Below are 27,697 nucleotides of genomic sequence, written 5' to 3'. Positions count from 1 at the left end.
TTTCCTTTGACCAATCAAATTGATTGTTACAGACTGCACCGCCATTTTTGATTTGAATGTAAACACTAGACTAACTTTTACTACAAATGATGTCTCGTGAAATGTGATTAAGGTAAAATTGTATTCCAATTTGTGTTTTTTAAATTTAAGTAAAGTGATACATAAAAACTGTTGGAAAATTATGTGTATTTATTGAGTAATTCGATTCATCGTGATAATTGTGAAGATAAGAGTTTGTTTTGCTGCAGGCAGAAGTTCAAGTTGCCATCTCTTTGTGGAAAGGCATAGTATATATCCACTTCTCAAAAGAGAATACAGCCATTTGATGTTTTCGCCATCGGGCATAATTAATAGTACAGTTGAAACTAAGCCCCGATATCTTTAGAGTCCCTCCTGAGGTTTATTTTCTAAAGTCAATACATAGTCACTCATTACTTTTCACACGATGTAACTGTGAACGTGAACATAGAACCATGGCAATACAGGGGCGGGCATTTTAACCATTCTGGTCTCTTACATATATTTTACAGAATCAAGAAGGTTAAACAGGTCCAGTACAATCACTAGAATTAGCTATGTAGCTTGATTTACCTACATAGCTTTATCTACCTACCTGAAGTAGGTTTAATTAGTTACTCAACCATACTTTTGTCTTACATGGGCAATAGTACTAAAAGTCGCACTAAGGTGCAGCAGTAATTTTCAACTTTGAACTGATCTGAAAACAATTCATAAAAAAATCACTCTTAAAACTGTTGCTCTTTTTGCGCAAATGCAGTCGAAGTTTTAAAAGTTTTGGGGCTATGTATAACTGTTTATGTGTTACCAAACAGCTATTTTCTAAATGGAACAACAAAGAAGAACAGTTCTGGTTAACATGATGATTGATTGGTAATAATTCAGGACAATATGAAGTAATCACACTTGTCCATGCCTCATCGCACAGGCAATGTCATACAGTTAATCAAACAATAGAAATGCATGTTTTAAATAAAACTGCTCAAGTGCAGCGATGATTTAACTATTTTTGCTCTAGATTGCTTTTATAAAACTACACAGTACAAATATAGATTGACAGTTCCTCGCGACTTGTTGTCTGTTTTACAAAAAATGCGAAATTGCATAAAGGTAGCTAAATAAACCTACTTCAGGTAGGTAAATAAAGCTATTTAGGTAAATCAAGCTACGTAGCTAAATCTAGTGACTGTACTGGACCTGTTAAAATGCCTCTGTGTATATCTACGTATGCCATTACAATCACAGATGTTGATATAGGGACCTCTTTGGCAAACTTATAGGAGATGACAATTTCTAAATTATTGCAATTATGTTAAAACCTAACCTTAACAGATTATCTTTTACATTTACAACCCAAGTATTATTGTTTACCACTGTACCAATGGATTATTAGTCTGTTTGGGTACAAGTCGGTTTGGGTACGACTTCACTCGACTCCAATTTTATAAATGATGAACGATATCTATATATATCTACCCTCTATACTATAAAATTTGATTTTATAGTATAGAGGGTGGACACATATAAATAATTATCGTTTGTCATTTACAAAATTATCTGGGGAGTGCCTATGATAAGATTAATTGTGTACTTGGTATAATTTCATAAAGAGTTAGTAACCTCTACATGCTGTGTGTACACAGTCTTGGACTCGATCACTCTCCATTGAATAAACTATCATCTTAATATTTGCTTAGATAATAAAGAAAAGATGGGCCGAGCCAAGAACACCATCAAGACCTATGGCCGTCACAGACAAAGGGTGATAACTGCGGATATTTGGAGCTCTGATGATGAGAAAAAGACTGACACTGGGGGCGGTTTGTTCAGCAGTAGTAGCAGCAGCCTGGACTCCTCCACCCAAAACTCAACAAACGACAGCCTGTTTGGAGGACCAATAACTACTCGAAGGTTCCGGAAACAGTCAAAGAATTTGTTTGATTGAGTTCTAGTCTTCCTGACTATTTGCTTTGTTTTTATTTGATAAAGTCTCAGTGTATTTTAGATTAATATCAGACCATGTATTTTACTATTTTAGATCAATTAGTGGGGAGGGGATCTGACACCCCTTCCCCTTAGAAAATTATCCTTTTGACTAACCCCAAACCCCCCCATCAGACTCAATGGAAAAATGTCTGATTCCACACATGTTGTTATTAATGTCAGTGTGTTAGTGTGTGTGTGATTTTGAATTCATAAATACACAGACTTTAATATACATTACATTGTATTATCTTTCAAAAATGATCACCAAAAAAGCTAGATCCCTCAGATTTTCAGAGAGGCAGTGAAAATGTTTTATTGTTACATGTATTGTAGATTATTACATGTATTTTTAAGAAGTTGTTATACAGGATTTTTGATATTGTACATGTTGTAATACATGTACCTCACATTATTATGTACATTGTATTGTAATCAAATTATTCATAGAAATTATACCGGAAATTGAAAGCTTGAAGCCTCTATAAATGATAAAAATAACAAATAAAAAATATTTATTATTAATACATGTATGAAATAAGACTAAAGAGAATAAATCAGGTTGTAAAGTTTCAACTTTTTATTGGAATGATACATTATAGCTCAAAGAAACCTTCCAGAGGTAAGAACAAAGAAAACATTGGACGTGTGACAAACAAAAGACTACAACAGAAAAGACTTGGATCTGATGGGGTAAGAAAAAACAACACAAAGTTTTGTCAGTGATTGATAAAGATTCTTAGAATTTAAATCCTTGGTCGTAAATAATTCTCCAATGCTACCAGAATATGATCTTTATTTTTCCTGTATAAAAAGATTTGGCTTGATACTGCTGGAATTTTTTAACTACCGTACATATTTAACATAAGTGTAAACATGATAAGAACTTAGTATATTCCTCCTTAAATGTACCATAAGTATTCTTTTATTTTTTTATAACATTATTGATATTCTTTGAGAGGAAGATTTTTTTTTTACCTTTAGGAGAGTTGCTCCAGCACAGGAAGTGACAGTTTGTTCCAAACCAGTCGCCCCAGGAGAGCCTTACGGGACAGGAACTACGCCGAACAAGAGGAAGTAGGCAAACCAAAGTACGGGGGAAAGCGGAAACGGATTCCAAACTCAAGCATCCACCTACCTAGTCAAAAATCTGATTCATTATCCTCCATTACAAACTTTAGTGAATTTGACGATTACAGCCTCGTAATCTCGGGGTCCCCGGCCCAGATTAAAAATGACAGCGTTTATTCTCCACGCAATTTACGCAGTCAGAATAAGATTGAAACCAGTACTCCTTGTGCTAAGAGGACTTGTTCTGCTAATGATATAAATAATTTGTCAGTAATCGATCATGTAGAGGACGACGTTCCGCCTTCTCCTTCCGTTCATTTGGAGCAAAGCTCCTACGCCAATGAATGTTTAACAAGAGCATCTAATGCTTCTGATGTTAACAATAAAAGTAAATCAGTGTTTAAGACACCAAAGGACGAAAGTTTATCTAGCCCTGTTATACCTTGCATTGTTCAGTTGGAAAAATTAAGACAGAGTTTCCTTTCCATGCATGTGTCTCGGAGGTCCTCCAAGCCGTCTAATATGGACCACTCGGAAAGTTTGTTCAGTACTTTTGATGAGAATGGCTCTTCGATCAATTGTGTGACTGCCGAATCAAAACTTGATGTGTTAGATTCTGAGGAGGAGGAGGATGAAAGTGATACTGAAGAAGATGAGGAAAGTGAAGTAAGAGGTGATGATGATTTAAGTGAAATTTTTGAAGAAGATGAAGATGAGGAAAATGAAGATGAAGAAGAAAATGAGGGGGGAGAGGGTGAGAGGAGTATGACCAAGTATATGTTGGCGAGTCCAGAAAATGAGAACTTCTATTCAGCTCATTCTTCCTTGGCCTCGAAGGAAACCCCTAATGTCTCACTCAGCAAAAGCTTGCTCAATAGATCTCACTTTGTAAGTATAAACTTGAGCTTAAAATAATGGTTTTATCTTTCAAAAGATGAAAGTTTGTAGTTTGTCAAATCCTATTTTAATTATTTTCATAGTTTTGAAGCTTACCATTTGAAAATTATTTTGAAATAAGCAATCAAGTTAAGAAATACTCTAAAATTCATTGACAGCCAAAGGTCAAGTTAATAATTACGGTTTGATTGGAGTTCAACAAAATCATTTCATTTTTTCTACCTGTATGTTTCAGGATGTCCTGACTCCTCAGAGAAAGAAATCGCTTCCCCCTCCATCGCCCCGCTCCAAGATTTTAGAGGTCTGCCAACAGGAGGATATAGAAACCTTCCACTCCTGTATCAATAGCAGGTAAGAACATGTAAAGTGCAAAAAGGAGAGGGAAGATTTCCAGGCCCTTGGGCCAAAAAACTTAGACGAGCTCACTTTTGATCTCGGTCTCTCATTTTCACCATTCCTTTTGTAAAAGTGAAACTGAAATCAAAAGTGAGCTTGTCTAAGTTTTATGGCCACGGGGCCAGGTCATGTACTGTTAACCAACTTCTATTTGTGATGACTATATTTCTTGATTAACAGGAAATAAACTCATTCTCGTCAATTTATTTTCACAATCACAATGTCGATTATTTTGAATAGAATACTAATGATATAAATTGAAGCCTGGCTCTAAGAAAAATATATTCTAGACAACTAGGCTCTAGCAAACCTCATGAATATTTCTTACTAGCTGCAATAATGTAGCCCTCTCCGATTTTTTATATCTGAAGTTTACTGGAGAGGCTCTCCCCCCCCAAAAAAAAAAAATCGGGAGAGGGCTACATTATTGCAGCTAATTTCTTACACGCAAATAAAAGTTGGTTCACAATATTATAAAATTGAACTCTGAAACAATATCTCTTTGTCCTATAATTTTCTTTTATTATATGTATATGCCATAGTAGCTGCAATAATGTAGCCCTCTCCGATTTTTTATATCTGAAGTTTACTGGAGAGGGCTACAATTCCACAGGATCTCCGTAATGGTGCAAAATTAATTTTTTAATGCGGCTGACTCCGGTCTGAAAAGATCGATTTTATATTTGACTTCCTTTAGATAAAATGATTTTTTAATTCAGGCTGAACAAATTAACCGTATATAAATCAAAACCAGATAAAACACATAAGCATGTTTACCAGTCGTCTTTTTTAGCAGCCATGACAGTTCTCGCGTGATTTTATGGGATGTACGCTTGGAGTTTTGATGGGCTTGATAACGTGAATGTCAGTGTAAATAATCGTTCTTACCTGGTTATATCACTAAAACATCATTTAAGGAAATGGTATATAATGGAAAATTCATATTTACCTCTCCCCCCCCCAAAAAAAAAAAATCGGGAGAGGGCTACATTATTGCAGCTAATTTCTTACACGCAAATAAAAGTTGGTTCACAATATTATAAAATTGAACTCTGAAACAATATCTCTTTGTCCTATAATTTTCTTTTATTATATGTATATGCCATAGTAGCTGCAATAATGTAGCCCTCTCCGATTTTTTATATCTGAAGTTTACTGGAGAGGGCTACAATTCCACAGGATCTCCGTAATGGTGCAAAATTAATTTTTTAATGCGGCTGACTCCGGTCTGAAAAGATCGATTTTATATTTGACTTCCTTTAGATAAAATGATTTTTTAATTCAGGCTGAACAAATTAACCGTATATAAATCAAAACCAGATAAAACACATAAGCATGTTTACCAGTCGTCTTTTTTAGCAGCCATGACAGTTCTCGCGTGATTTTATGGGATGTACGCTTGGAGTTTTGATGGGCTTGATAACGTGAATGTCAGTGTAAATAATCGTTCTTACCTGGTTATATCACTAAAACATCATTTAAGGAAATGGTATATAATGGAAAATTCATATTTACCTCTCCCCCCCCCCAAAAAAAAAAATCGGGAGAGGGCTACATTATTGCAGCTAATTTCTTACACGCAAATAAAAGTTGGTTCACAATATTATAAAATTGAACTCTGAAACAATATCTCTTTGTCCTATAATTTTCTTTTATTATATGTATATGCCATAGTAGCTGCAATAATGTAGCCCTCTCCGATTTTTTATATCTGAAGTTTACTGGAGAGGGCTACAATTCCACAGGATCTCCGTAATGGTGCAAAATTAATTTTTTAATGCGGCTGACTCCGGTCTGAAAAGATCGATTTTATATTTGACTTCCTTTAGATAAAATGATTTTTTAATTCAGGCTGAACAAATTAACCGTATATAAATCAAAACCAGATAAAACACATAAGCATGTTTACCAGTCGTCTTTTTTAGCAGCCATGACAGTTCTCGCGTGATTTTATGGGATGGGAACTGTATAATGACCTGATATGTATAATGTCCTGATGACCTGATGGCGTGTATTTTGTAAAATATTGATTTGAACAGTGAAATAAGAACAATATTTTTTACCTTATTGTATAGATCATACTATTTTCTCTCAGAAAAACACAAAAAATAAATTATAACTTCTTTCAAATTATTTTTATAGAGCAAATAATTTTTTTAGGGGTATAATGTCCTGATTTTTTTGTATAATGACCTGATGACCTGATGATTTTTAAAAGGCCATAGCTTTAAATTTTAAGCTTTAGGCCTCATTATTTATATTGACATCGTTTGATATGATCATGTAAATGAAAATTCTGAAGTTTGAACAAATATAAATGGATACTTTTTCCAAAAATCACTTTGATCTAAAACACGGGGTATAATGTCCTGATTCCAGAATGGCCTGATTGACCTGATCAAGTAGATAATGAACCGGATCCTATAATTCTGACAATTTAAGAACGAAGAAAACATTTCAATGATACATACAAATAATGTTATTAAGATTTTTTTTTTAATTCTTGGTTATTAAGACTGTTCTCTCTCTCTCTCTCTCTCTCTCTCTCTCTCTCTCTCTCTCTCTCTCTCTCTCTCTCTCTCTGAAACAGCTGAATTTTGTTTGGGTTTCAGTGTTTATACATTTTTGAAAATACTGAAATACCACATTTTCTTGATATAGAATTAAATGAGTGTGAAGATTATATGAAATGTGATTTGTCTACTCCTCATTTTCCTTTTTTTTTTTGGGGGGGGGGGGGGGGTAAGTTGAACGTAGGTATTATAGGCTATATATATTCAAAATTAAAGTCAGTATAGTATATCTTTTTGATTTTAGATTGAAATGTAAGCCTAAATACATTGTATATGTTTTCTCTGTAAGTTACTAAACTTAGAAAAATTTATATGTAAAACTGAAAAATACACACATTGTCAATAAGAAATATCGGTAAATACCTTGATCTTTAATGGAGGGAATCAATCTTTTATTGTTGGTTTAAAAAAATATAATTCATATACACTCACATGTAATACTTTGAGATGATAAATCTTAGTTTGTAAAAATATTCTGAGGAATTCATACATTCCTCATCCAAAAGTGTGGAAACTGATTTACCAGTACTAGATGAATTATATGTAATCGTATTAATTTTGCATTATTTTAATTCTTATTCAACTTCTACTTTAATACACAATAATTTCTGTTTTTGTAACACAATTGTTATAATGTTTATTATACACTGTATGGCAATGTAAACATAAAAAAATAAGGTATGTACGTAACAAGGAGAGGACAGTGTACATGCAGTGTAAACTGTTAATTGCTATCAAAACAAAGGAACCCAATTATGGTTCTTGTGGTAAAAAAGTGTGAATAACACCCCAGTAAACCATACATCTATAGAGGCTACTGAATATATACAGAGGGGTACAATCTGTCAAACACTATACGCATCATATATAATCTGACACATATAATACCAGAACAAATAATATATTGAAACATTTATATATATTAAAAAAAAATATCATAACAAAATAAAGAACATAAAAAAATATATTTTAGATAGCAATATGTGGGTTTATCCCGAATAACTTTAATATTGTCCCTAATTTCATTTATATGATCAAAGAAACATGAACAGATCTTGATTAATAAAGAGTTTATCCTACAAAATTATTATTCAAAAGTTTATAAAGATCCATCTTTTACACAATTTTTCAGATATAAAGCTGAAAAATGGTGTTTGGTAAACTGTTGAAATTTATCAGGTCACCAGGTCATTACCAATTAAAAATCAGGTCATTATAACCCTTGTTTTTTTTAACTGCTCAATAAAAAATAATTTAAAGGAATTTTCAAAATATCTTTTGTGTTTTTTTGTAGGAAACAGTATGATCTATACAACGAAATAAAAATGTTGTTCTTATTTCATTGTACAAATCAGTATTTTACAAAATAAATGCCATCAGGTCATCAGGTCATTATACAAAAAATCAGGACATTATACCACTGAAAAAATTATATGCTCTGAAAAATTTATTTGAAAGAAGTTATAAATTATTTCTTGTGTTTTTCTGAGAGAAAATAGTATTATATGTATAAATATGTAAAAATATTGTTCTTATATCATTGCACAAATCAGTATTTTACAAAATACACGCCATCAGGTCATCAGGACATTATACATATCAGGTCATTATACAGTCCCTATGGGATGTACGCTTGGAGTTTTGATGGGCTTGATAACGTGAATGTCAGTGTAAATAATCGTTCTTACCTGGTTATATCACTAAAACATCATTTAAGGAAATGGTATATAATGGAAAATTCATATTTACCGCGTTAATTATGTTTAAAATAGGGGAATTCCTATATTCAGTTCAAGATCCGCTCCTGAATTCTCATTGGCTGTCCCAAAATAAAACCGGTCAAGGTCAGTAAACATGGCGGACAAATTTAACTATCGTTGTTGACATACACGAAAATAAACGATATATGGACTTTACTTGATATTTTTGGATTAATTTATGCCATAGACATTTACGATGTTTGAGTTCAGGTAAGAAATGCAAATGTTATTGTCATTTATGTACGATTTGAGACGAAATCGTTGCGGGAGTGAATCACTCCCGCACTTGCACCATTACGGAGATCCTATGGAGTTGTAGCCCTCTCCCCCCCCCAAAAAAAAAAATCGGGAGAGGGCTACATTATTGCAGCTAATGCCATAGGTGTATAAACCTCTTAAAAATTTTTTTTTTTTCTTTTTAGATAAAGATAAATTTTGAATCTGCTAGAGGCACAATCTAATTAGAATGTTAAACAAGCTAAATATATTTTCTCTTTTTTTTATGAGTTATGTTCTGTGAGGTAAGGAATAAGATCAGAGATAGTTGGGTTCTTTTTAAAAAATCTTGCTAAGAGGAAGAGTTCTCTTTTTTAGTATGATGAAACAATGTAAAAAGGTTGGAGAGGGTGTGTATGGAGAAGTGTTCCGGACTAAAAGGGGAAAGAACTCTGTAGCTCTCAAGGTAAATATTTTGTTGTACACAAGTGCATGTATTATATACTTATATACATGTATCTCCATACCATAACATTTAAACATGTTGTGCAGGAAAGATATATATATATATACCAGTACATTGTATTTGAAATGTGAACAAACAATAAATTATCTATGTAATCATTGTTGTGCATTGCTATCAAATTCTGTGTGCCCTGTTTAGATTTAGTCCTGTTGTAGATAATTCCAGTAGAAGGCGACTTTGAAGTAAACGATGAGAAGCAAAAGTCATTTGAGGAAATATTACCAGAGATTGTCATCTCAGTGTACGTTTAACTCTCTCTCTCTCTCTCTCTCTCTCTTAAATTACCATCTAGTATTTTAAGGCTTTGTCCTGATATTTGAATATATTGAAATATCACCATTGCCATATTTATATTTAAAACAGGAATTTTCAAATATGGAAAATAAAAAAAACCAAACTTCTAAAGATAACTCAAGTATGTTATTCATTGCTAAAAAATTCTTAATGTAAACTATAGTCTGTCCAAAGTTATTGCTTCCATCACTTTTTGATGGTTTTCAATTAAAATACACATCTATGTGAAAGAAATACAGTTGAAATTAATAGAAGGGAAAATTTCCAAGATATCTTTATTGACACATTATCATTTTTCACTCATAAAAGTTCACAGGAATGAAAACAATTTTTTTACAGAGATTTATAATGGGAAATGTTTACAGCTCTTCACCATTAAGAACTCACTTGGAATACCTTGCACAATTTTTCAACATTATCATCCGGGCTATTTCATGGCTGTGCAATGCAAAATTCCCTTTGGGTTGTGTATTGAAACCTGTAACTGTGTAGGGGGCATTTCAAAACAGAAAATCGGGACATTTTTTATACTAGTGGATGAAAGTAGTTTGAGCACAAAGGTATTTACATGTTAGACTATCGAAATATCAAGCAAAAAGTGGTGGAAGCAAAAAAAACCAGAGTATAGTATTGATTTAATTAAATATTCACTATTTTCTTTTAAAAGAAAATTAAAAAAAAATATTTATATGAACCTATCAACATGTGGTACATATGTCCAGAGACGAAAGCTGCTTATAAGAATAGACCTGTGTTATCTTTAGCCTTTACATTATGTAATTAGTTTTCCTTTTTTCAGGGAATTGAGTTTGTTGAGGGAAAATGAACAGTGCTACACTCAGAATTTTTGTGAAGTTCAAAGGTAACCAGGCTCATACTTGTTCCTGACATTTTTAATCTGGTCATTTTTTCATTGCTGTTTTTAATGTTTTTTTTTTTTACCTGCTACCAATGTACTCATTCCGTATTAATCAATAAAAAAGTACCTGAGCGAACTATGAACAATAGGTGAACTAAAAATTTATGACCCATGATTATCCTTAATGGTTTTCCTGTTTTAATTACAAAGAGTGTGAATTTATGGATCACCATAGTGTGGTTCTCGAAATCCGTGGACAAACATGTAGTACGTAACAACATTTATCTTGAGTAGACACAAATTTACGTCATTTGTAGTTGCAAGTTCAAAATTATATCCCCCTCTCCAAAAAACTAAAAATAAAAAAATCACATTTAGTGCAATCACATCAAAATCTCCATATACCCTTACTTAGCAGAAAAAAATTGATTTAGCTTGAGTTTGAATCAAACAAGATTTTATTTTACCTGGGCCTTTGTTTTGCAGAGTTTCCTGTGTGAAGGGAAGGTACCCCTCCAAACTTCTGAATGAGTGGAACGCATTTCATGAAGAGAAAGGGTCTGAAAATGATAACCCAGGTACACTCAATGAGTTTTCGGGGAAAAAGCATGAACAACGATGTTCTAAAATGAATACACATGTAGTACCTCTGGTTTAAAGAATTCAGTTGACAAAGTGCTGTGTCTTGATTTCAGACATGTTTTCCGATGACCAGCTCTTCATCATGTTTGAGTTCGCAGACGGAGGGAAAGACTTGGAGTCTGCCCAGGTGAATAAGATAGTACTCAAACCTCCAGTTTAGAATTTAAAATTGTTAACTGTTATGAATATTTGAATTTGGTCATGCAAACATTTAGATATTGTAAACAGGGTTATTTTCGCCCCATGTAATTTTTGCCCTTCTACACTTGCAAACAGTTTAATTCCGTCTTGAATTCACCCATACACAGTTGTGTTTAAAGAAAGTAAATTTGAGATGCTGAATTCGCCCAGTCGTGAATTCGCCAATTGACAACGAGGGCAAAAGCAGTGAAAGTAAAAAGGGGCGAATATTCCCCTTTATACAGTAGAAGTACATGTAATTTAGAATTTGACATTGTTAAAATATTACAAGTTTTGTATGCATATGCATTTATCACAAAAGGACTGAAAATTGATGGTTGCTTTTTAATACACTCTTTAAATTTTTGTTTGGTTTTAAAAAATGCTTCGTGTGGTTTCATAAGTCAAAGTATCTATATAATTACACTTCATGAAACTGAAATCCAAATAACAAAAATCATGCCTTTCATTTTTTTTACAGTTCAATAATATTTTTGAGGCCAAGAGTGTTTTCGAACAAGTGACATTTTCACTGGCGGTAGCGGAGGAAGCCTTACAGTTCGAGCACCGAGATCTTCACTGGGGGAACGTACTGGTCAAGAAAACGGAGCTCAAATTCCACGAGTATGTGGTGATGGGCCAGACGTTTCAGGTGGAGTCTCACGGAGTTCATGTCAGCATCATAGACTTTACTCTGTCTCGGCTCGTTAAAGGTATGTTCATTTTACCTGAAGGATCAGGGATGATAAAAGGATAATTATATGAAATGTATCTAATGGAATCTGTTCAAATTGATATTTTCATTTGGTGCTTAGTACCGAATTGTTTAATCATAGTTGTATGTTACCCTATACAGTAAATTTACTTTATCTAGTCACATTCATTTCTATTAAAATCATTCAATGTCATTTGGATAGTAACATCTACAAGATATTGAATTGATTTAAGACCAGCTGTATCTACATGTTTATTGAAAATATATGAAATCATTCGTGATTTGTGAGGGTATATGACTTTAATATGACTTTAATCCAACAGGTTGTTAATAGCTTTCTAGTTATAGGATAGGATAGAAAAACATTTGAGCTGTATAAAAATCATATACCATCACAAATCATGGGAAATTCTTTTTATTTACATGTTTACACCACTTTTCTATAATCCAATTTATGCTGTCTTTGATGCATAAGATTAAAACATCATTTCAATAATAAAACATCATTTCAATAATAAAACATCATTTCAATAATAAAACATCATTTCAATAGTAAAGCGTAAAAGCCTTTGTAACATCATTGCAGTGTGTAATAATTACATGAGTGATATTCAAGGCATATTGATGCAAACATGTGACATACATGTATATGTATAATTCTTTTGTGTTGTTTTTTTTTCATGTGTAGATGGCTGTACTGTTTTCACAGACCTCTCCACAGACGACAGTCTGTTTGAAGGGACGGGGGACTACCAGTTTGACATGTATCGCAAAATGAAGGAGCTCAACAAGTAAGTCGAAACAGCTCAACAATAGATGTTTAAGAACCTAAGATTTAAAAAATTACTGCTGTCATTGACATCTAAAACTTTTATTGAAATAGTGAAAAAAAAAATTGATTTAGATAGGTTCAAATTGTTTTAGTTGAATTTTCATAGAGATTTTGGTAAATTTTATTTGGTGAATTTTTTTTTTATATGTTTAGCATTTCCATTTTTTTTTCTTTTCATGATTTTAATTCATTAAAAAAATTTCAAAACGTGAAATTATTGGAATTTTTTTTTTTTATCAAAAGTTTTGTCTGCAAGCATACAACATGCCAATCTGTACTCAAAAAATTTTCATGCAATAAGGGATACCTGAAATTTAAATTTTCAATACCTATTTATATGAATTTTTCATGTCTTCTTCAGAAACAACTGGGAAGCGTTCCATGCCCAGACCAATGTGTTCTGGCTGCATTACCTGGCGGACAAGCTGATCAGGGCCAAGCGGTACAAACGTAACACCAAGAAGGACCAGGGTCTGCTGAGAGAGTTCAGGAACGTTGCCAAGGACATGCTGGAGCACACGAGTGCTTGTGATCTCATCTCCTCGTCCGACTTCTTTACCTCATGACCAATGTATTTATACCTCAAGATCAGATGTTCATAATTATATACATGTATTTATACCTCAAGATCAGATGTTCATAATTATATACATGTATTTCATGAAGATAGTGTTTATACTTTTCTGATTAGGCCTTTATTAAAATTAATGACCCGATGTTCTTTTTGATCTAAACACCTAATCTGAAGTTGCTATTCTTTGTGATGATGTATCTACACACTTTTTCATCAGATTTCTCAATTTTTAGCAGCAGTTGACTGATTTTTCCCACCTACAATCTATTCAGTTGTAAAATCTCATATGGCAGCTCTTAATAGATTTATTTTAATGTACATGTTTTCTTTTTAAAAAAAAATGTATTTTTGAGGTTAAGGAGATAGAGTATTGTAAATTCTTAGGTGTCGCTCTCTCCCTGATGGATTTGATAGTGAAAAATATATACTGATGGTTCAGACTTAACAAATGCAATTATGACCAACATATTCTGATATGAGAGTGGATTCCTGCAACAACTTTTTCATCAACTTGGGCTTCGTTTTTTTAACTTCATGCAGTGGTTTGAAATAAAAACTTTTGTAACCAAAGTTGCAAATATTAGTCATTCTCTAACACACAGATAAAGGTAGGTTTAATATATTGGATACATGTTCTACATTGTTTTAGTTATTTTTAATTCATTAGTTTTAAACATTAAAAAAAAATCAAGAATATTATTTCTGTTTTCGTTATAGTTGAATCCTTTTTTCTTTTAGACAGATTTTTAGCAAAGTTTGGGCAACCATCCAGTGTTACAGTGCGTGTACATAACATTGTTTATGTAAAACTAGACCCCAATATAATTGCACTAAAATAAAAGCTATCTGGTGTCATCTGTAATTTATGTGCATTTTACTTTTTAGCTCGCATTGATTATGAGAATACCGATCATGATTAAATGTAAACTATGTCTCCATAATGTAATGTTATAAACTTGTTGAAAGCATATTGAATACAAGTATGTTACCAATTAGTGATTGATGTGTTGTTTTTTCTTTCTGTTAAATCTGCTGGCATTTAATTTCTGTAACACGTAAGAATATGCCATCGCTTCATATTTTACTATATAATTGTTTATAACAGGACCGAAGATGACTTGAAAATGATAACATTTATAATATGCAAATAAAGACCTTATAAAGGAAAGTAAATATACTAGACGGGATGAAGCATGGACCCCCTACACATTGTGACATACATGTATTAAATAACCATTTCTTACAGAAAAAAAAACAAATTAAAGCTATCTTTACATCCTTGGCAAGTGCACTGCGGAGTAGATTGGGATCACTTTGAAGTTAGATAGGGTCTGAAAATCTTATGATAATTAAGAGTCTTACCGAGAACGTTCATATCGGTAGAGGTTCAGCACGTCATGTTCAAGTGTCCCAATACCAAGTAATCCATGCATGGTTTAAAGAATGCAACAGAGCATAGTAAAATATGGAAGCTTCTGTCAAAGTCGTGTTCGCTTCAATTTCTTGCATGTGTCTTTATTTTTCTGTATTTAATATCATAATTGCACAAAAAAATCACCGCCCCCGCAATTAATTGCACAAGTAGCTCTGGTCAAAATCAGAAGAGAGCTTGTTATCGGGTGCATCGAGTCTGGTATATTCTTAAACACTTGCTATGACACAAACGTGACTCCATACCACGTGGAACTGCAGGTGTTACGACTTTTTCAAAGAGGTAAGGTAGATTTTAATTTTAATAGATGCGTGTTACAAATGTATAGATACCACGACTCACTTTGATTTTTGTGCTACGCCCACCTTCACAATCTGTCATCTAAGACAGACGTTATATTTCATTACCACCAGAGATGTGGGCGGAAGTTGAATAGGCCCAAAGGCTGATGGTGTTTTGATCGTGACAGCACAATCATACAGATCCCGTTCGAAAAGATCCAACTTTATTCAAAGTTCGGACACTTTTGTTTTTAAGGGGTGGGGGAGAGGAGGGACATACACCTCATCATCTTGACACCCCCCCCCCCAAGAAAAAAAAGGGAAACACTAGTTTCTTAAGTGCTAAAAATTCGTAATCCTCTGGGCAGCGCATAGTGTCTTTCATCATGAAATTTTTAAAATGTTTTATTTTGAACACTATTTTTACCCCCTGCCCCGAAAAAAAGTGAAAGGGGTACAGGTTGTAAAAGAAAAACGAACATTTTTCTGTATATGTGAAATACGTCATTTTAAAAAAGTAGGGGAGTGCTACGTGTCTGAATTGTTTAATAATCATAATTGATTCATAAAGTATTCAAATTTAAAATTTAAATTATTAATTTATATTAAATAAATTATTAAATTATTAAAAATATCAAGGGACATTAGTATGGGTTCACTCTTAGCCTAAATTAAAGTTGGTTTAGGACCTCAAAATTAAAGTTGGTTTAGGACCTTAAACAATGCGTAAAAGCTGAGAATAATAAGCGGCAGTCATTTTGTATGTCTGATACATGTAAGTAAACCCGTCTGCATGGTCATATGTATACATGTATTATTAGAGAGAGAGAGAGCAAACAACTCATTACAAATTTCTTAGTTTAATATATTCAAGTTCTCGTTTCAAGCAGTCGATTTTTAAAATACCAAGTATTCATGAGATCAGTTATGAAACTATTGCCTCATACAGTAACAAGAGACTCAAGGGGCTTAACAATCACCTTAATATAATACAACTTCCACAAGTAACTAAAAAAGTAACCCCCCCCCCCAAAAAAAAAATGCAAAGGACTATATATGATAAGGGCCTAAAATGGCCCCCTAAAATGAACATCATCATTTTACTATCATTCTTTGTTTCCTTAGTACAGATATGTATGTGATGTGTTTACATGATATTCATTTTGGTTCAAGTGCCCACAATTTAGAAATACGACATTGTATAGACAACCTTTAATTCCCGCCATTTTTGCATTTTTAGCGTAAAACAGCTTGTTTTCAAGCAGTTTTTCCTCCCGAAAACATAGAGCGCATTCTTGAACAAATAAAATATCTTAATCAGAGATGTATCTTGCCAAGACTATTAAGTGACAAAAAATTTTTCCTTGTTCAAGCATGCGCTCTATATTTCCCATTCGTAAATAGATTAGAAAAATGTCAATTTTTGGCTGATTTTGATTGAATTATAGAAATGGCGTCCCTTCTGACGTCATATATTGCCAGTGAGTGCAAATAAATCAAATAAATAGATGAAAAATATATTTTATATCAACTCTTCTAAAAAATTAGTTAACATTTTATTGTACCCGAAACACTTAAAAAATGGCGAATTATGGGGGCCAAATTTTAGACAAGATCACGAAAGACACTTTATCTACTGATTCACTAATTCTGCGCGCTAAAAAAATGAATATTTACATTTTTCAGTGTCTTTACCTGTGATAACACTACGTATCGATTTTGTACTGTACAGTCCAATAAATTCAAATGACGTATAATTGGGGCGCAAGTGGGGTTTGATTATTTATATTCCAATAATTAATCGTACAATTGCTGAAAATTATATGAATATAAGTAATAAGATATCATTCTTTGAGTATTATGAGGTGATAATTTAGGTCGGGGCGTGATCAAATCCAATAAAGCCCGACGGGCTTTATGATAGATTTGATCACGCCCCGACCGAAATTATCACCTCATAACGTTTAAAGAATATTCAATATACCGGTGTATGAAACATGTGCATGTTTTATAGGGAAAAAAATAGATGCTAGTAAATATAAAAAAATTTTATAGAAAGAAAATATTGAAAAGTACGTTCTATGAACTTTGGGATTTAAAACTAAAGTAGCTGCAGGACTGTAGCGTAGCTCCCGATCTCAGATTGAGACAAAAAAATTAATTTGGTTCAAAGTTTAAAACACAGTGAAGTCTAAAGACAATTGTTGTCCTTTATGTAAATGGTGTGAATAAACAGTTGCTCTTGGGAGGTTGTAAGATGTCTTTAAAGCCTGACAGCATCAACAATTTTCAAGACTGTTGTCGAGAAACATGCATCCTCTAGAACTTTGTAAGCATTTGGTCGCATTTTACGCACTTACATCGTATGCTTAAACTATATATCTCCACGGCATATCAAAGAAATCAGTCCATGTAGTGTAAGAAAATAACTTTGGTCTTCTCGATTTTTTACGGAGAGGGAGAAAATAATAAAATCATGAACCAAAGTTGAAATTAACTGCATTTATCGTTTTTATCGAGAAGGTATAATTGTTTTCATTAATATTTTAGATTTGATATCGCTGAATAGAGTAAAACCCGAGACATTTTTCCAAAAACTAGCAACGGCGGACTTTTTTTTTGGAGGGGGGTGGGTAAAAATGGGATTAATCGGGTAATAGTCGGCAGTTCATCAGTCGTTGTCTTGGACGATGTCGTATTCATTTTTCGTCGGCCGACCAATTTTGTGTCCATCGGGCCAAGTTACAATTTTTTTTTTCTGCGTCGGCGGCCGATTTCTTCAGTTAAACCAGTCGTTCAATACTAGTAGTCCATCGAGCAATTCTCAATCATCTTCCGACCTTCGGAAGACAGTTCTTATGTCTGTCGTCGCTCGGTCGATCGACAATTGGATTTTCTTAAATGTCGGCCGACTGACGATCGAGGGTCAACTGGTCTTTGGGGCGATTTAGACAAATCGGCTACGATCAACCGTATACGGATTAGGTTTAACATTTACCGGCTATCGGTTAATATCGCATAGCCCCCTAACTCCGTCACTACCCTAACTCCGTCACTTTCGGGAAACTCCTCGCCGTTTGAAATCAAGTACGATTATGACGTCATGTTTTACATGTCAAAAATCTTTAATCAAATGTCAACAATTTGCAACGGTTAAATTTAAGAATATGTCAAAAAATAACAGAATTAAACCTTGCTCATTTTATGCACCATTAATTGTGTGAAATCAGCTAAAACTTTTTCACAGGTGCACTAAAATATCGATATTTCTTACATGCGGGCCCATTCGATCATTTACGGTGGTCAGTCATTTTTAGAGAGGTCAAGATGAAACATTTCACATGTAATACATTTTTGATTAAGGTAATAAATACATTTTTTCAGACCGCAATAGCCTTTATGCACTACTCTTGATGATAACGTCAAATCGCTCATGCCGATCGATACTTTTGCCTTATACAGGGTATAGACATATCCGGTATATCGCTATTTTGAATATGCTACATTTCTAAAAATGTATTATAGTCTGTCCCAAGATATTTTTGCCGCATATTTTCTTAAATTATTCAATATTTATAAATACCTCTTGGTTCAGACGATGTTCATTCAATAGTATGAAAAAATCCCAAGATTTCCCCTTTGAAACGCCCCCGCTAGCTTGTCGGGTATCAGTACACGGCTAAAAATAAAAAGTCTACGAGGTTTTTCCATTGCCAAGGAGATGAAGACGCCCGGATGATAACGTTGAAAAATTGCGCGAGGGGTCCCGAGTATTTCCGAATGGCGAAAAGATGTCAACATTCCCCATTATAAATCTCCGTAGAAAATCTGTTTTCGTTCCTGTGAATTTTTACGGGGGGGGGGGGGGGGGGAATGATAATGTATGAATGAAGTTATCTTGGGAATTTTCCCTTTCATCGATTTTAATTGCACTTCAGTCACAGGTATGTGTATTTTTATTAAAAATCGTTCAAATATGCAGCATAAATATCTTGGGACAGACTATAATAAATAGTTTAATAAGTAATATATTAATAAATGATATAAGATATTTGAAATGTATAAGGACATAAATCAAACGGCATCCATAAATTCTGAAAAGGCCACTGTCATTGCTGTTACATGGACCCATTCTTTTTATTCTGGCGATCATTTCATTTTTATGAAATTAAATACAATTTAAATTGTATGCACCATTTTTACTTATCATAACTTGGCCTATACTCTGTCCCAAGATATTTTGGATTCACGGTTGGCTTCATTGTTTGATATTAATGAATACCTTAGGATTTAAACGATGTTCATTCAAAATTATGAAAAATTTCCAAGATTTCTCAGTCAAAACGCCCCTGTTAGCTTATCAGGTTTCAATACAATGCTAAAAAATGTGATGTCTACGGAGATTTTGCATTGCAGCAAGCCCGGATGATAACGTTGAAATATTGCGCGATGTATTCCGAGTGTATTCCGAATGGAGAAAAGATGTAAACATTCCCCATTATAAATCTCCGTAAGGAATCTGTTTTTGTTCTTGTGAATTTTTCCGAGTGAAAGATGGTAATGTGTCAATGAAATTATCTTGGAAAATATCCCTTTCAACTATTTCAATTGCACTTCTTTCACAGGTAAGTGTATTTTTATTAAAAATCGTCCAAATATGCAGCATAAATATCTTGGGACAGACTATAGATACAAATTGAGTTTTAACTAAATTGTTAATGTGTCTTCATTCCCAGCCGTATCATAGAGCATGTGGGTGACGGAGTTAGGTTCATAAGTTATGATACCACGTGTGATAAACGTCGTATTCAGAGGGCTTATTTGAATAAAAATAAAAATATTTTAGTTAATGATTTTATAAATTATATTGTTTCAGATTATATTTAGTGATTGCAAGTGATAAAAACCACAAAAAATAATTTACAGAGAAACGCGGGAGGTTTTCTGCTTATGGTGACGGAGTTTGGGTACTCGGGGATATATAAGCGGCGGTCAGGCGCGGAACCCTTTTCCTCGATAAATTGAAGCTACAGGTGAATATTCAGCAATTGCGAACTTGTCTATTTAATCAGCCGACCATCGGTACTAGTCGAAAGTAAGAAAAGATCACGGAAGACGAAGACAATATGACAATATGTCTAACGTCTGTTCTGGTTTTACGATTGGTTAAACTACTTCGTTCACATATGACGGATCCAAATGGACTTAAACATAAACTGTTTACTTAAAGAGGAGATTATAAGTGCGTTGACCAATCCTTTCAATATGTCGGCGATTATTTTCTGTTATGATCTCAACAAAAATCCACTGTAAAAATTTTATATAATCGTTTGCATCTAAATAGTTAGTGTGTTGTAATTTTCTATTTATTTATTTATCAATGTATTTATTTTTCGTTTGCAATTTCTATTTCTTTTTTCCTTTTGGCTTCTCTTACGTAGCCTATACAAAAAATTATTTTAGATTTTTATAAGATAAACCCTCTTTCACCGGTGAAAACCGCGTGTTACGCCGAGTAACTGTCCGTGTCGGATCGCGTTGTGCAATTTTCTAATCCTTTTTGCTAAAATTCACATTGTTCACAGTTATTAACCGTCACCATTTTCAGTATATGAATTTGCTATGATACAGAAAATAAGTATGTTAAATATAAAAGTGGTTAATGCATGTGAAAGGTTTTAATTTCAGCAAAGATTATTCATATTTTTATATATTATAACGATTTTTGGAGATCATTCCATGTTCAGCGTACACTAGTGACGTCATAATGAAAAATGACGTCATTTTGGTGCCTGTAGAATTTAGCCAGTATCGAACTTAGTAAAATGCACCACATCAAAAAACAAAACTAAGACGTTGAAAATATGATAAATTTTGCGACCAAATACGGCTAATAACGTCCCTTGTTCTTTAACTCTTATCATATATAGTTCTTTAATAATTCTTATACATTGATGCAAAATGAACTGATATATGAAAATAGGTTGCTCAAAAACAAAATTCAAGGTGAGATCGAGGATCAACTAGTTTGTAATTTATATGTTAATCCTAAAAATTTTCCAAATGCATGAATGCCTGATTCCGATCTGCGTCCAAGTGTTAGTATGACTTAAATACACAATATAACTATATTTTCCAGCATTGGAAATAAAAATATACATGAAAACTAGTTGGCTATTAGGGTTAGAGATAGAATGATAGGTTAAAGCCCCTTTCACAATTGGCGCACGAGCAGAAGCGACTGAATATTCGTGCGACCGATAGAATTAATCGCATTTGAAAAAAAGTATTCGTACGAAATTCGCACGATCTAAGCGAGCGTTGTGCGATGTAAACGCATCAAATCTTTCGATATATCTTGCGTCTTTATGCGACTGTTGTACAATGAAAGCGACGGTTGAAAGATAATGCGATAGGATCGCGCGAGAGACCAGGTGATCGGACGATTGAACGTGCGCCAATGCGATTGGACGTGCGATCATGCGTTCCATGGTACGAATGCTCGTGCGAGTCAGAGGGGGTATATATGCCGCCCATTTCAGACGCTCTTCAGTAGACAAAGTTGAAAGCGAGAGAACATACCGCCCAAAAAGAAACAGAGATGCAGCAGCATTTATTATTATACCTCAATATGATTATTCTGTTATATTTGATTGGTCTAGAAAGTCACTTGATAGGGCGATTTCATAGGAATTAAAAAGCCGATATGAGCACATGATGTAGACAAGTATGATTAAATCAAAAATATTTAATCAATATGATTCTCTATATATCAAAAAAACCAACTTAAGTATCTATGATTCGAAATTATGAAAGAAAAATTAGAGTAACAGAGGAAATCAAACAATTTTTAGAAATCAACGTATTTTGTATAATCATATGTTGTTCGTTTATCGCATTAATGTTCATGGAATATGAAGATTTATTCGCCCTGAAAAAACTAATTTCCCGCGGGCGATGCCCTGGGTGAATTATGATTTTTCTTGGAGAAATAAATCTTCATATTCCCCTCATCATCATGCAATAAATGTATATTGTTGAATTGTGGTCTGAAACAGAGATGCTTATACAGGATATATATACCAGTGCCAAAGCATGGTATATTACTGATAAGTCATGCAATGATAGTAAAATGTTGCAAGATAACACGAGATAGGTTGAGCAACAGTCTCATCGTCGCACAATACACGCATAACAGCTGCGAATCATCTTACGATCTTTAAAAATCGTGCATCATTCTTGCGAGTACACAAAACGTTGTAAAACGTTTGTACTGATGTTTTTGCGTTGCACTGCGATGATTTGGATCGCAATCGGTCGCGTCTGAATAGTGTGCATGTTCACTATTTTGAGGAGACTTGATGCGAGCACTAAAACGCATGCAACGAATGCGAGAGCTCGTGCAACGTATGAGAGAGCTCGTGCGAATCTAAACAAATCCGGTCGCAAAGTGTTGTAAAGTGCTCGTGCGCCAATTGTGAAAGGGGCTTTAGACCGGCGCATCTAACGCGGGTCAAGTATTTTTTCTGCAGTATCGCCACCTTCATATCCCGTATGAATCATCAAAGAAAGCATTTTATTGTTAAAAACAAGGTGCAAGATGTTCCATTATTTTCCAAATGAAGACAAATGATAATAGACTTTCCATTTCAATATCGATTGTTCTTTGCTGATATAGATATGTACAATCATGCACTTATCGAAAAAATCAACAACAAAGTAACGGAAAAAAACCCCGAGACAGAGTATACAATTATCAAATTAAAAAAATTAGTTCAGTTTTTGAATATTTATATTTTTCTTATTCCAGCTTATCTTGGATGTTTCGGATATCTTTTGGCTATGGCTGTGGACGACAACGTTAACCATGTTACCTTTTCGAACAGAATCGGAGTTTACCGGAAATTACATTTCTGCGCAGTGTGCGGAAAGGCGTACAGTAGAAAGATAGAACTGGATATGCATCAATTCTGTCACTCTGTTCCTCTCGCTGCCCCCGAAAATCTCTTGCGCGGTAACTTGGGGGATCTTATGACGCAGTGTCCATGTTGCTTCAAAGCATTTTGCAGACGACATGATCTGATGTGTCACATGGATAATGGAGACAGATGTGTAAAAAGTGAATCGGAATCGTCGATTGCGATAAACCATCAGAAACAGAGAATGGGTCAAAGTTCCGGAAAAGTGAAAAGGTATATGAATAAGCCAAGAGAAGACAGACATGTGAAATATAACGATAGATCTAGAAGATTTGGAGAACTCATAACAACTCAATATTATGGACCAGTTACAAAATTTGAAAGACAGTGTGCAATAGTGCAGCGATTTTTGGACGCAGAGAAAAGTTCTTCTATATCTAAAGTGAATTGTGTAAAGGGAAGATATTCAAGAAGGGCCGAAGCAACAAAAATGGACGGCAGCAACTTGTTAAGCGACCAGAAAGAAGATATCAATTCTAATGATGCAAACTTTACAGCTCACGCGGGAATGTCAAATTAGGGACGTGGTTTGTTACTAACTTCTACTAATTAGGGGATACTCTACCTCGGATGATCCATAGATAATGGTGTATCAGGATACAGACAAACCCTTTCTTTGACTGGTAGTAACACTGAACTCATTTTGATGTTGTTTTTCTGAATAAATTTTGTGTTCTATGAACTTCGCGTTTCGCAACTTATTGAAAGATCGAGATATATGGTCACGATTTCGGTCAAAAATTATTTTTCCGATTTTAATGTTTACAATGCTTTAATAGGCAACAAAGATTGAGTGTGATATGTTGAGTTATAAGGGAGTTGCAGAACTTACAATTCTTTGCAAGGTAAACAAAGCTTTTGTTTACATGTTGAATGTTGAAGTGAAAAGTCATTGTTTATTTGACACAGAATTGTGAGCCCTGTATCGACTTGCTTATAACTCTCACTGACTCTCAAATTCCAATTGATCACTAGAAATACATTCCTAAAGCACTGCAAACAAGATATCTGTAAGCCAATGCTCACTAGTGATACCCCCGCTCTGATGTGAATATGCAAAATAAGCAAAGTCGACATTTAACAGAAAGCTGGCATCCGATTGGTACAGAAATATATCCCACAATATAGCATGCCTAAACAAACACTGTGTAAAAATTTCAAGCATCTCCTATAAATAGCTGCGAAGAAATCTATGACGAAAATTTGTTTGAAAATTTTGGCAAAAAATAAACAAAGTCATTATTTAACAGGAAGTTGGCGTCCGATTGATACAAAAATATATCCCACAATATGGCATGCCAAAACAAATAGTGTGTTAAAATTTCAAGCAACTGCGATAAATAGCTGCTGAGAAATCTTTGACGAAAATTTGTTTTAAAATGTTGGCTAAAAATAAACAAAGTCGTCATTTAACAGGAAGTTGACACCCGATTGGTACAGAAATATATCCCACGATATGGCATGCCTATACAAATATTGTGTTAAAATTTCAAGCATCTGCGATAAATAGTTGCTGAGAAATCTTTGACGAAAATTTGTTTGAAAATTTGGTTAAAAAATAAGCAAAGTCGTCATTTAACAGGAAGTTGACGTCCGATTGGTACAAAAATATATCCCACAATATGGCATGCCTAAACAAATAGTGTATTAAAATTTCAAGCATCTGCAATAAATAGTTGCTGAGAATTCTTTGACGGAAATTTGTTTGAAAATTTTTGCTAAAAATAAACAAAGTCGTCATTTAACAGGAAGTTGACGTCCGATTGGTACAAAAATATATCCCACGATATGGCATGCCTAAACAAACACTGTGTTAAAATTTCAAGCATCTGCCATAAATAGTTGCTGAGATAAATGCGACAGAATTTTTTTTTACGGACGGACAGACAGACGGACAGACAGACACACAAGGGTAAAACAGTATACCCCCTCTCCTTCGGAGCGGGGGTATAATAATAAAACAGAAAAATAAAGATTGACCAAAGTCGTGAACATGCCCCTTTAAAGCTGTACATACTAGAATTGGCGTCATTTATGACGGTGGAAAAGCATATATATATATAATATTAGTTTCCTGCCAAGAATGTAATGTCACCCCTTGAATATTAATCTATCATGTGACATCAACAGCTAATTTTAGACTGCTAGTATACAAATTTGGCGGAGGATCAACACCTCCAGAATTGCTTAATTTTTTCAAGAGGGAACAGATATACACATTCTTCTGTCGTTACGAATTGTCATCTAGTATAAGCATAAGAGCAAGAAAACATAACATTCCACAATTTGACAGTTTTTAGAAATATTTATCGGGATTATAGCAATTGTGTGCAAGTCATTTCGGAAAGAATACAAGGATTATTTGAAAAATAACATATCAAAAGAAATACGAGTAATCATACAAAACTCTAATTTCTCAAAAACAAATAATGTTAAAAGTGGATATTTAGATATCTTTCACAACTTCTGTTCCTCTCTGTCTCACTCGCTTCTTCAACTTTCCTACGATGATAGCGATGGTCATTGCCAGAATTACCCCTCCAAAGACAAGGGAGATAACAAGCAACAGTGTAGAATTTCCGGAGGTGAGTTTATTTCCGTTTCCGGACGGGCCACCTATTAAAAAACAATCATCAACGTGTAACGTTTTTAAAAAATTATTCGATACAAAGTTAAGGGGGATCACGTCTTAACAAATGATTGTAGAGTGGACACTTATTACCACATTTCATATTTTTCAAATTTTTAAATCTTTAATTTAAGGCTGCAGCTGCGCAGTTCTAAGTGATACACAAAGGCATTGTTCTGAACTTGCGTAAGATATCTGCGTACAAAACAACGCGTAAAACATCAAATGCATTGCTTTTGTATCTTTCGAAAGCAGTTTTTGTCAGTTTTTGGCATAAACTAGTTAGTTTAAGAAATGTTTACATATCAACTCATATTTGTGTAAAATGGCCGTAAATCCACCTTAAACACATTATGATTAGATATCTTCAAAAATGTAGCGTACTGTTGTTACATGTTTTTAAAAATAGTCATTTAAGTTTATTATATAAAAACGGTAGACAGTTTTGATAGAACCTTAAATTTGATTTGATAAAAGTGGCTTTATCCATTAAAACAATGTGTTGTCATGTTTATCATTTCAATAAAAAATAAATTTTGAGGCAAATTTGTCAACGAAGTCTATATGATTTTTCACGAAAACAATCTAAAAATAATCATTTTTATGAAATATCAGTATTCGTTTAAAGAAGAGATTAAATAATCGGAAATCTAGTGAATATAAGTATATTAACTTGGATATAACAATGTAATTTCATTTTGATTTAAGTAACATAATTATGTAAAAGAAAACACATTAGATCTTCCTTGAAACTTTACACTTTCACGAACTCTCTGCGTACTTTACTTGCTTCTTATAGACTCTGATGATTCCCGATTTAACCAAATAATTTATTCATGCATACCACTAGTCAACCTGACAGCGTCATTGACATCAAAGCTCTCCACTGGGCCATCGAATACGACGTTACCTCCTCCTAATCGCTTGTGATGACAAGTTTGCTCACAAGCAGCGCTGTAATCGTTTGATTTACAAAAGGTAGCATTGCAGTGAAGATATAAGGAATTTTGATCGGTTGAATATTCGAAATCTTGGAAATAGAAGCGAGTTTCGTGTGTATTTTGTGACAGAATCCTTGCATTTGGATCAATAACACATCTGTAAAATAAATATATTATTCTTTTGAAATTTAACATTCTTAATCGCATACTTTCAACTTAATGGACATGTCTTTATGAAATTTGAAAACGCATGATTTAATTCTGATATTTTATCAAATAACTAACTATACTATTCAGATGGTACTTATATCTTATTTAAACAAATATTTATCTATGAACAAAACTAGGAAAAATTGGCATTACCCATTTTGTATAATGAAATATTTCAAGTTGGAATATGGAGATGCTGTGGGTGTGGCATAACAGTCTGACAGCCTCATTTTCTGACTGTAGTCTCTGACATCGGTAAACGCTTTAACATACACAGTATCACCAACTTTGGATCCATACAGAGATTAAGGATGTTGGAAGGAAGAATCTGTGTAAAATCGTAGATGAACCGTGTGGTGTGTTGAGCCGGTCACGTGATGTGCTGGAGGGATAGTGGCAAGGCCGTGATAGTAATGGTTGGAGCTTTCTTCGTTTCGGGGTAGAAAACAATCAACTGGCACTCTAAACCGATATTCACGAACGATGAAGTGATGGTTCGGGTCATGAACTGCATAGATGATTTCATTGGAGTGAACAATATCATCCTTGGAAGTCTATGCATCAAAATGAATTATGAGTAAAGATTATGAGTATATAATTACCATATACATGTAAATATACATGAAGTACACAAAGTTGCATTAATTATAATATCTATTGACTGTAATATTCATTCAGTAAAAATATTC

General features: G+C 33.7%; 1 protein-coding gene and 2 pseudogenes across 1 annotated transcript; 2 read left to right on the top strand and 1 right to left on the bottom strand.

Annotated features, from left to right (window-relative positions):
- Nucleotides 1–6: 6 nt before the first annotated feature.
- Nucleotides 7–14,535, top strand: LOC128180087 (uncharacterized). Its single transcript, XM_052847919.1, has 13 exons — nt 7–112; nt 1,716–1,929; nt 2,604–2,694; nt 2,986–3,960; nt 4,205–4,320; nt 9,293–9,380; nt 9,596–9,681; nt 10,534–10,596; nt 11,080–11,171; nt 11,289–11,362; nt 11,897–12,128; nt 12,819–12,921; nt 13,324–14,535. The coding sequence occupies exons 2-13, from the start codon at nt 1,730–1,732 to the stop codon at nt 13,526–13,528; spliced, it is 2,325 nt and encodes a 774-aa protein (XP_052703879.1). The 5' UTR covers nt 7–112; nt 1,716–1,729; the 3' UTR covers nt 13,529–14,535.
- A 466-nt stretch (nt 14,536–15,001) lies between these two features.
- On the top strand, nt 15,002–23,959 carry LOC128181512 (uncharacterized; annotated as a pseudogene).
- A 1,554-nt stretch (nt 23,960–25,513) lies between these two features.
- The window catches only part of LOC128180643 (deleted in malignant brain tumors 1 protein-like), a 33,142-nt pseudogene continuing 30,958 nt past the window's right edge, over nt 25,514–27,697 (bottom strand).

Source organism: Crassostrea angulata, chromosome 4 (assembly GCF_025612915.1).
Source record: "Crassostrea angulata isolate pt1a10 chromosome 4, ASM2561291v2, whole genome shotgun sequence".
In the NCBI taxonomy this organism is placed as follows: domain Eukaryota; kingdom Metazoa; phylum Mollusca; class Bivalvia; order Ostreida; family Ostreidae; genus Magallana; species Magallana angulata.
The sequence above is the reverse complement of the archived record's forward strand: the minus strand, read 5'-3'. Positions and strand labels throughout refer to the sequence as shown.

What these genes read in the sequence shown, in the direction of transcription:
- LOC128180087 (XM_052847919.1), top strand. Translation starts at nt 1,730, where the DNA reads ATGGGCCGAGCCAAGAACACCATCAAGACCTATGGCCGTCACAGACAA. An exon ending in GGACCAATAACTACTCGAAG is followed by an intron (nt 1,930 to 2,603) that starts GTTCCGGAAACA and finishes GATACATTATAG; the next exon opens with CTCAAAGAAACCTTCCAGAG. An exon ending in AGAACTCTGTAGCTCTCAAG is followed by an intron (nt 9,381 to 9,595) that starts GTAAATATTTTG and finishes GTCCTGTTGTAG; the next exon opens with ATAATTCCAGTAGAAGGCGA.